This window comes from Podarcis cretensis (genome assembly GCF_951804945.1).
Source record: "Podarcis cretensis genome assembly, chromosome: 1".
NCBI classification, from domain to species: Eukaryota; Metazoa; Chordata; class Lepidosauria; order Squamata; family Lacertidae; genus Podarcis; species Podarcis cretensis.
The window spans coordinates 32,155,476-32,165,317 of NC_137170.1; the positions used below are offsets into that span (position 1 = coordinate 32,155,476).

Sequence of the window (9,842 nt, forward strand, 5' to 3'; positions counted from 1 at the left end):
TTTGCCTCATGTGTTCTGAATTTTTCTAATAGAAATGAGATAATGTATGCTTACTTGTAGCTCAAGTACAGATCCATGACTTCTCATCTTGCTTGAATGGAACAAACTTTTTTTCCATTACTCGGTTGTACACTTGCAGTCATCAGAAATGTTAGGACAGATGTCTTGCGCTTTCAGTGACAGAGCTTGCCTCTAGTTTTTTTTAGCTCCCCCCCCCCCCCGGCAAGGCACATCTTAAAATCTCTACAACTTTGGCTCTACAGAATTAGCTATCATCACTCATATTTTTCGTATGTGAATTTCGTTAGCAATATCAGCTTTATTTGCCATCAGTAACCAGTGCACTAAGAAGACAGGGATAGCACACACTGGTTAGAAATATGATAAATATCTTGCTGTTGAGAGGTGGATATGTATCTTTGAGTCTGGAACAACTAATAGAGATGAGGATTCCCTGTTTTCTCAAGAGTACTGTATCTTGGAAAAGCAGAGGACCCATATCTCTGGGGTTTTTTTTTAATGTAATAAGGAGAGCAGGTATAGCAGATATTTGTTATTGGAGATGCTCCCTCCTAGAATTTGCAGTGCTGTGAAGTGTTCCCATATGCTGACTGTCATTCTTAGGGACAATGGTGTGTTTATTTAGAAATGATTAAAAATTATGCAGCTCATCAGCATAGAACTCTCTCACTGTTAAACCCACATAGCAGGTTGAAGGGCTGTGCTGAGAGAGAGTTACTTACAGAAGCTCTGCAATACAGTCCCCCTATTAATATTGCACATCAGAGGTGATGCTGATGTTGGCTTGGATTCACAGTCAAAAAACTCCATACCTCACAGATGGCAGCAAAAATCAGTCTATTTAAATTGCCTCCTCAGGCCTCTGGTGCCAAATCAAGGCTCAAGTGTATTCAGAAACTTTATACACAACTGACGATATATATTTTGCATATGAAGAAAGACCCAAATAAGAGTAGAGCCATCTCTCTCTTCTACGGCTTTGGCATCTTCCTTAGCCACACATGCATAATAGAGTACACTGCAAGGTTTTTTTGGGGGGAGGGGTCTGCTTGTTTTTAACTCCTTTGAAACAATCTGAATCTCTCCAAGTGCATATTTCTTACTGTTCTGCAGACAGTGCAAACTATTTTGTTGAAGAGATAATCTCTAAATGGTTGTAACTCAAGGAAAATGGGTTCTGGATTTTTCTTTAATTCCTCTTGAAGGGATTTTAAAATTTCCTTTGGCTGGTACAGGAGAAGCAGTGAAAACCTTTGATAACATCACCTTTGAAAGCATGCAGAAAGCAAACAAGGGGAGTTGGCAATAGCCATGCGTGCAATGGAGAAAACCAGTTTGTCCTCAACGTTTTTTTTTTACTTTGTTAGTAACAGAAATGTGGAGTGTGTTTTGAAAATTGTTTCATATTTCCATTATAGTAGCTCCTACAGTGGGGATACTCTCCTGAATTCCATGTCCTACTTTTTTACAAAGTTAAACACATCAGTACTCTTTGCTGCTCTTTTTTATGACCGGTGATATGAAAGGGGCTTATGCACACCACTAGTTTTGTCCTTACAATCTCTAAAGCCATATCAGTATTTCTCACAAGTGAATCAACACTTGCATTTTGAAGCTTTCAGACATCCGTAGCAATGCTTATGAACCACATAATCTGTTGAAGTACTGCATTGCATAAAATAATGCTGGTAAATCTGAAGAAGCTGTGATGGAGGTAATACATTCCCACGTTCAATTATTACATTTCCCCCATGTTTTCCAAGTTGCCACATTCCACATATTTTATTACAGACGTTAGTTCACCACTGGGAGACAATGAATGCATACACACCCTGCTTTTAATGCACTTTTAATGCACTTGTTCCCCTTGCTTGCCTAACACTCTCTCTAGTTGGTGAGCCCCCAAAATGTCTCAGCCACTAACCTGACACCAAAGATATGGCTAGTCCAAATGCCCACCTCCTGAATAACTAACTAGTTTTCCTTCCCCGCTCCCCGAGCTTATGACTGCATAAAGAGGTAGGATTCAGTGGCCAAATCATGCTAAAGTAATCAATCCATTTTACAATCACCATTCTCATATTCCCCACAGCCATTCTTTTTTAGCTTTAGAGAAATTTGGACAGACCAGGTTTCTGTTTGCCAGTATTTGTAGATAGGCAAGAAAACTTAATGGCCAGATGAGATGGATAGCATGCAATATATCCAAGTAGGTATCACCCCCTTCCCAGCAGTTATATTAGTAATATAGTTCTATCGTTTGAGCTTTACGTAATGCTGAGCATCTGGGTAGTTTAAGACCTTCATTTCAGTTATGGGAGCTAAGAATTCTCTGTTCTTGTATGAACATGTAAACCAAGAATGGTAGTCCACTTAGCAGATGCCTTACAAAGTTGAAGATTACCTCATGACAGGTAAGAGTTCCTTCTGATAATTCTCAGTAGTATCTTTCTAGCACATAATCCCATGTCCTAGGAGGCAGACAGAAATCCTAATGTGCATGGGTTCTGTGAAGGGGAGGGAATGAGGACCAGCCAACAGCAGCAACACAGATGTAAGAGCACTATCTTAGGTCAAACTATTTTACAAAGCACTGGACCTTAATATGCAATACATGGGGTTTAATAATCTGTTCATGGTTTATAGGCTTCTCACTGATTTCACACCTTTGTATTTTATATATAAAATGAAACTGCAGCACTGGGAATGCTGTCTGCTACTCTGTGCTATCAAACAAGGAAATGGCAGGGAGCCTCAATGTGATGATGCCAGTTGCAGATCTCACTTTGGCCCACTACTATCAGCGCTTCTTTTGCTGTGGCGGTGGGGGTCTGTTCTTAATGTTCTTGCACTTGGGAATGTGTCTCTCAGCCACCTTAGGTGCAAACTGACGGGTGCAATAAGGGCATAACTTGTAGTCTGGGTTCTCCATAGCAGGGGCCGGGGGGAGGTCTGATGCCTTCCCCCCTTTGGAGATTACTCGTTGCAGCTCACGAGCCCTACGCAATGTCTTGATGAACGATTCGTGCTTCTGTCTCCAGTTGCTTTGCTTAGATAGCTCACTATTTTGCTTGGAAGCCTCAAAATTTTGTCTGGAATTCTTTTTCTGTAGTGAGAAGGGGGAAAGGGAGAAACTATTAGTACAACCTGTTAGCTCACACTCTGATATTTCCTGCCACTGTTTTTGTTCTGGACACAGTTTAGTTATCATATACCAGATAGCAGGACATTTCTAATGTAACAGGTTCTTGGTCCCTATAAGGCAAATGGAACTACATAGCATATGTGAAGACCAAAGTTCTGCTAGGTGGACAGAACACGTGCTGCTTTTAAAAAGTCATATCACTAACTCACAGGTCCACTGCAGAATGATATCACTAGGTTTTCTACCAAAATCATTGCCACTGCTCAGATCATCTGAACATTGTAACTGGAATGCAGATGAAATCTCTTAAACGGGGGTAAAATTACCAGATTTAATCTGATGGTGAAATTGAACAGACCCTCTAAAATAGAAGGACTGTGATGCCACTGGACTGTTCCATACTTTTAAATATGAGTACTTTCTTCATTCTTAATTTCAGAGGATCGTTCTAAGCCTGATCTTAATCTTATCATGCAGCTGTGACATTTGTAGGTTAGTTATGAGTGACTTGACTAGTTACATAAAATTAATTTGATAATTTTGAAGATTTGTTTTCACATCCTCAACACCTCGTTTTTGTATGATGAAAGAAGGTAAAATTGGGCTCTTGTTTGGTATAATTTCTAGCAGTCACCCTACCCATGGCGGAATTGAAGTAAATGAATGGCAATTAGAGGTATATTAGGGATCATCAAGATTTATTAGGAATTCCACATGATTTGAAAGGAACTCCAGGAATTAAAGAATGAACATCAAAGTGGAAACCAGAGAATGATGGCAAATGATGCTGGTACATCATTAAAGCTAAAAAGGACCCAGGCTGATCAGTGACTGTCTAAAAGTTCCAAACAGACCCAAAGGAACAGCAGGGTATGCATAACAAGTAAGTAAATGTATTACCTGAGAGGTGTCTGTACCCTTCAATAGATAATAGGTCTCTAATTCGGTGCCTTTTGCTCTAGCCTTGCTTGAATCAAACACTTTTCTCTTGGAGCCATGATTCTTCCTGCAGATGCTTATGTGCTTCTCCAACCTGGAGCAATAAAGCTTTCGCCCACAGAAATTGCACTCTCCCCAATCCTCTACACTGCTTGGAGCCTCTGTATATGAGGGTTCTGCTGCCACACAGTCAACCTGTCCCAACGAGGCTGCTGCGGAAGGAGCCTGGTCACGTATGGAAGCCAGTTCTGGGCTAGAAGTGGCTGAAATCTGGGATACATTCTCTCGAATTTTACTGTTGCTAGCCACCAATCTTTGCTTTTTTAGCTTTTCCATGTGGAGTGCCTGGGGAGGCAGGGCAGTCCCCACTGAGACAGCAGGGCTGTCTGGAATATGTACCTTTTGACAGTCACGCGTTTGAGCTACAGATCTGGAAACATGGCCCTGAGTAATACCTGCTGCTTTCCTCTCAGGCATACATAGTCCTCCCCGCTGCCGTCTTCCTTCTGCTTCTGCCTGCTGCCTCTCCCACTGGATTCTTCGAAGCTCTTCTTCCGTTCTCCTCAGCTTCTCCCTGAGCAGGGCCTCCTTTCGCTGGATCTCCTCCTCTAAGCTCCGCCCAGCAGCCTCCAGTTTTTGAATGTAGCCCGACTCTGCCCTACGGGAATGAGAAGCTGCTCTCTTGGATTGCTCTACAGAAAAAGGAGAAGGCACTCTAACATGATGAGTCTTGACTGCATGTGACCTTCCTTTTTTCTCTGAGCTAGGGCTAATGGGAGGAGTCTTTCTAGCTGGTGGGCTCCCAACTTGCCAAGAACTGGGCAGGTGAACATTCCCAGCTGTATGGGGAAAGACTGGTTTTAGAGGGTATGACCTGTCCACACCTTCTCTCCGTTTGGTTCTCCAGTGGGAGGGCAGACTGTTGGCCTGGCCCTTGAAGTACCAATTGCGTGGACCAGCAGAATAGAAACCTGCCTTCTCCAAGATCAGTTGACTAGTTTCTGTAGGCTGAGAACAAGAAGAGCTCCGCCCTTTTTGGATATGAAGATCTGCCAGCTTCTTATCTTTGTTGCACAGGAATTGCTGCTGGATATTATTCCTCAAGTGTTCTAGCTGGACCTGCTCTTTAAGAGCCTCAGGGTGGCATCTTTCCTGGCTTGTTGCAGGAAGGCTGGAATTGGCAGCCATTGGATCCATATGTGAACACACAGCCAGCTGCAAATGAGCCATTCAGCATTTCCAGTAAAGCCTGGGAGAATGCAACAAGTTACATACATGCTATGATTGGGACCCTCATGCTAGAATCCCTTTCCCCTAGTATAATAGGGGAAAGCAAGTACACATCAGCTCTAGGGGGCCTTTATAGATATATAAAGGGGGGCCTTGCTTTTCAGTGATGGAAACGGCACTGGCATATGGGGAGGATGACAGAATATTGCATGAGGGCCTGACATTGTATCAGCACAATATCCAGAATCCTTAAATCTGTGCAAATGTAAGTGCACCAGGCAAATTTGGGGACCCTATGCCATTAGAAATTTCTGTGTTGACATCAGGGCCTAAGGGAGCAGGAATAGTGTAGAAAAAGGGACAAGAAGTCAACAGTGTATCAAGTATTCCAGTCCTTTCCTTTCCTCTCTTAAAATGGACTGGCAGAGGGAGGGATCAAACCATTATATCTGCACAGAAAGCCTTTTACAAAGACTTTAATAAATGGGGGGGGGGTTCATAACTTGATGCAATCCATCCTCCCTACTTCAAATGGTGAGGGTACCTAGAAGAGAGCCTCCAAAGAGGTTAAGCACAGGAAAGCTGACATGGTAGCAAGTTTTCCTTCAGGTACCTGGGTATCAAGCCATTTAAAGATAAGTACCAGCACTCAGAAATTGATGAGCAGCCAGTGAAGTTTTTAAATACACTTGAAATATGTTCAAAATGATCAGAAAGTATGCTAAACCAACTGAAATTACCAGTACTCAAAAGTACCTCACATGCAATGTATCATATCCGTCAACCCTAGATTATATCAGGGTATGGACAACTGTGATCAAGCTATCTGTTCAACTGGTGCACCAACCTAAGCTTATGAAAGGTTTTGACTACCAAAGGCAGCAGACTAAATAAAATGGATAAATTTCTATATATAGCATCCAGCTGACACTATACGTATAGCATCTAGAATACAGGATATTTAACTAGATATACTATTGCTCTCATTCACTATGACAGTTCTCATGTAATAGAAGACAGTAACATAGTGTACACCTAAGGCAGTGTTTAGGGTCTACTGACTCTAATGGAAGCTACTGACCCTAATGGAATCAGCAAAATTCCTAATAATGGGAAGGTGGCCTGACAGGTGTTTGATAGCTCATTACAGGTACACTAACCTTAATGTACCGGTAACTGAACAGTTTAGACTACAGTAGAAGCTTCATCAGATGTTGGCAAGTGATGGGCCTCAATTTCAGAAAGCTGATGCAAGATACCTGCCAAAATAATGCTTTTAAATCATGTGAAACTAATAGAGGTTGCATCCTCAAGTCAAGGGTGCCAGTGGCCCTCCAGATGTTGCACTCCAGCCTCCATCATCCCTGACTATCCCCTTGTCTATCCTGGCTAAGGCTGACAGGTGTTGGAGACCAACAATTTGTGTCTGGCCACAGGGTCCCCACCCCACCCCACCCCCACCCCTTATTCTTCAACAAGACTGCCAGTTAGTTGCAGAATTAAAAGATTTCAACCCAACGTCCTGTTACCGCTCGCTCCAAGCGACTGCCTGGTCAGTTCTACGCGGGGCAACAGGAGCCAAGCAAACATCTTCCACCGAAAAATGGGATGAAGCCAAGAGGGGACACCCACACCCACCTGTTCAGTCTCCGGGGTAACTTGGACCCCCGCGCTCCGCAAGGCCTGCCTGCTCGCCCGCCCGCCCTCGCACAGCATGTCTGGCTGCTCCAGACACTCGTCCCCAGCCCCTCAAGCCAAGCCAAGCCAAGCCTATTCTCACCTGCCTCTTCTTACCGCAGCCTCCGATCCTCAGGGCAGCTGTTTACCACCGTTGCTTAGCAACGAGCGCCCGCGTGCTACATCCGGCTCCGTCCTCCCCGCTTCCTGCCTGCATCTTTAGGGTCTGTCTATCTCTGTGCATTGTCTTATTTTTATTTATTTTTAAGGGAAATGGTCGTCCCCTCTCTATGGTTCGAGCTTATTTCTCGTTGCAGCATGAAAAGGGCGGGGGGAGGGGAAGGTTAGAGAAAGAGACGCCCGGTCTCGTTCCTTGACGACCGTCTCCACTTCCGCTCCATGTTCTGAGGCCCTTCTAGTAACCTGGGCCGAGGGCAGCTCCATGGTAAGGCGAGCCGTTAGTGGCGGTTGGTTGGTGCCGCCCAGGTGCCCCTGGCTCCTGACTGGGACCTCGGAGAGCGGCGGCAGCTTCGCGCCGTTAGACATAACGCGCCGAGAGGCTCCTGACTCGGCAGGTCTCTCCTTCCCTCTTCTGTAGCCAAGGGGATGCAAATGACGGGCGGCGCCTGTCGGGGCTGCCCTGACCCCGCCGCGCCCCTTCGCCCTCTGCCCTCCCTAATATGGAGCAGGACGCGGTCCTCTCCCCCTGGGAGCGTGGCTGGGCCAAGTAGGCGCCGCCTCCGCCACAACCATGGCTCCTTCGTCGGAGGTTGCGGAGATTACCGTCGTCTTCTCCCAGCATTTGCAGGGGTGGGCACTATGGGACCCTGACCCTCGGCGTCTCCTTTTCTGCCTAATCGCGTTTCTGCTTCTGGTCCAGGCGCCAGCAGCCATGGCGGAGGGAGACGGCCTCATTTCAGTGGACTACGAAGTGTTCGGGAAAGTCCAAGGGGTGTTTTTCCGCAAAAACACACAGGTGGGTGTGCTCTAGTCTGAGGTTTCCCTGGGGTAGGCAAAGGGAAGGTGGTGTGCGACCCCAGCGCGACCACACAGGCATTTGGGGGGGGGGGAGCGTGAGCATTATGAGCGCTTTAGAAAAGCTTTGCTTGGGCAACTTAAGTTGTGTATACACTCCCGCATCCAGTGCATTCCTACTGCCTCTTTGAGATACAGTTGTGGCCAAGTAGTGTATGTATCTATGTCTAGCTGTGTTTTAAGCTCAGGCTACAGTCCTATCTCCCGTCCATTTATTTAAGAGTAAACCACACTGATCCTCAGTTTGTATTTCCAAAAGGCCTGGATTGTAAGCAGTGGCTATTTCTTTCTTCTTTGATATTGGTTGATATGCAAATATATTCTGTAGTTTCCTTTCTATTCAGACTAATTACATTGTGTGTTTGTATGTTTGTCTGCATATATAGTGGTACCTCGGGTTACATACGCTTCAGGTTACATACGCTTCAGGTTACAGACTCCACTAACCCAGAAATATTACCTCGGGTTAAGAACTTTGCTTCAGGATGAGAACAGAAATCGGGCTCCAGTGGCGCGGCGGCAGCAGGAGGCCCCCATTAGCTAAAGTGGTGCTTCAGGTTAAGAACAGTTTCAGGTTAAGAACGGACCTCCGGAATGAATTAAGTACTTAACCCGAGGTACCATTGTATATGTTGACAACGGAATGCTGCTCCGGAGGTGAAGCCAAACTGCTGAAGAATTACAGTACCAGTAACTCATAACTGCTGCCTCCTGTGTTGTTTTTGCTGTGTTAGCAGCACTGAAGTGACCTCCCTGGGGCGCAAGTCTGGGAAGTGTATATGGAGGACCTGGGCTGCCTAGACAAAAAGACACTCCTTTTGGCCTTGTTGGTGTGGTCTAAAGGAAAGGAAAGCAATATGTTTCACACCAACATGGCTGAGTGTACAAGGCGCCATCTGACTGTCTTAGGGACTCCACTCTGGATTTGTATAGTGTTTACTCCTTAGCCTTTCCTTCTCTCAAATATGTCCCACAAGGCAGTGTATTATTACCTCTTTTTCCAGCATATAAATTGCATCTTTATATATTTTTTTAGACTGAAGGAAAGAAGTTGGGTGTCGTTGGCTGGGTGCAGAATACTGACTATGGCACTGTGCAAGGCCAAATCCAAGGTCCTACTGCCAAGGTGCGACAACTTCAAGAATGGCTTCAGAAGACAGGAAGCCCCAAGTCCCGCATCGACAGAGCTGAATTCCGCAATGAGAAGAAGATTGCTCGTTTAGAGCATAGTGACTTTTGTATTGTCAAATAATAGTGCCCCGGGGGAAAGTACTATATTTATAGTAAGAGCAGTAAGCTCATTGGGAAGAAAGCGCTCCCTTTAGTTTTTATATTAATTGTTTATGTGCAGATTTATTCACTTTTAACTATATATTTAAATTATTTATTTACATTGTGATTACATTGGTTACACTGAATGTCCTAAGAACTTGATGTGTTAAGAATTGTTAATAAAGTGTATGCTTAGGTTTGTTTATTAATTTATTTAATATCACCCCCTGGAGGTGCACTCCATTGTCTCTTGAGACAGGCAGATGCCAAAAAAAGTTTAGAGCATTTGTACCCTGTTCTTAAATCAGCAAGGCTCCCAGAGTGGCTTTACATACAATCAATTAAAACAGGACAGTCCCTGTCCACAGGCTTACATCAATGGCAGACTTTGGTTTTTAAAATGTCAGTGGCACCCTGTGCAAGGCCAAAATCTGGCACCACCTCAGCCTCTCACCTTTGGTTCTGCTCAATTCACTATGTTATAGTTGCGAAGCCCTGCAGCGCCCTCCAGTGCGATGGAACC

At 44.8% G+C, this 9,842-nt stretch overlaps 2 protein-coding genes across 4 annotated transcripts; one reads left to right on the plus strand and one right to left on the minus strand.

Moving 5' to 3' along the window:
- Nucleotides 1–1,775: 1,775 nt before the first annotated feature.
- On the minus strand, nucleotides 1,776–7,229 carry ZC2HC1C (zinc finger C2HC-type containing 1C). The gene is made up of 3 exons (XM_079972321.1): nucleotides 7,116–7,229; nucleotides 4,067–5,354; nucleotides 1,776–3,127 (listed from the first exon to the last, which is right to left on the minus strand). The coding sequence occupies exons 2-3, from the start codon at nucleotides 5,333–5,335 to the stop codon at nucleotides 2,822–2,824; spliced, it is 1,575 nt and encodes a 524-aa protein (XP_079828447.1). The 5' UTR covers nucleotides 5,336–5,354; nucleotides 7,116–7,229; the 3' UTR covers nucleotides 1,776–2,821.
- A 159-nt stretch (nucleotides 7,230–7,388) lies between these two features.
- On the plus strand, nucleotides 7,389–9,518 carry ACYP1 (acylphosphatase 1). 3 transcript variants are annotated; one of them, XM_079972969.1, is made up of 3 exons: nucleotides 7,389–7,457; nucleotides 7,893–7,988; nucleotides 9,084–9,518. In XM_079972969.1, the coding sequence occupies exons 1-3, from the start codon at nucleotides 7,455–7,457 to the stop codon at nucleotides 9,297–9,299; spliced, it is 315 nt and encodes a 104-aa protein (XP_079829095.1). In that variant the 5' UTR covers nucleotides 7,389–7,454; the 3' UTR covers nucleotides 9,300–9,518. The 3 variants fall into 3 exon arrangements, with proteins under 3 accessions (XP_079829095.1, XP_079829096.1, XP_079829094.1); XM_079972970.1 differs by lacking the exon at nucleotides 7,389–7,457 and adding an exon at nucleotides 7,527–7,587; XM_079972968.1 differs by lacking the exon at nucleotides 7,389–7,457 and having other exon boundaries at nucleotides 7,699–7,988.
- Nucleotides 9,519–9,842: the final 324 nt, after the last annotated feature.

Excerpts from the sequence above, each read along its gene's own strand:
- ZC2HC1C (XM_079972321.1), bottom strand. The coding sequence starts at position 5,335 with ATGGCTCATTTGCAGCTGGCTGTGTGTTCACATATGGATCCAATGGCT. Across the intron at positions 3,128-4,066 it reads AGGGTACAGACACCTCTCAG|AAAAAGAATTCCAGACAAAA; the intron begins GTAATACATTTA and ends TTCTCACTACAG.
- ACYP1 (XM_079972968.1), top strand. The coding sequence starts at position 7,764 with ATGGCTCCTTCGTCGGAGGTTGCGGAGATTACCGTCGTCTTCTCCCAG. Across the intron at positions 7,989-9,083 it reads TTTTCCGCAAAAACACACAG|ACTGAAGGAAAGAAGTTGGG; the intron begins GTGGGTGTGCTC and ends ATATTTTTTTAG.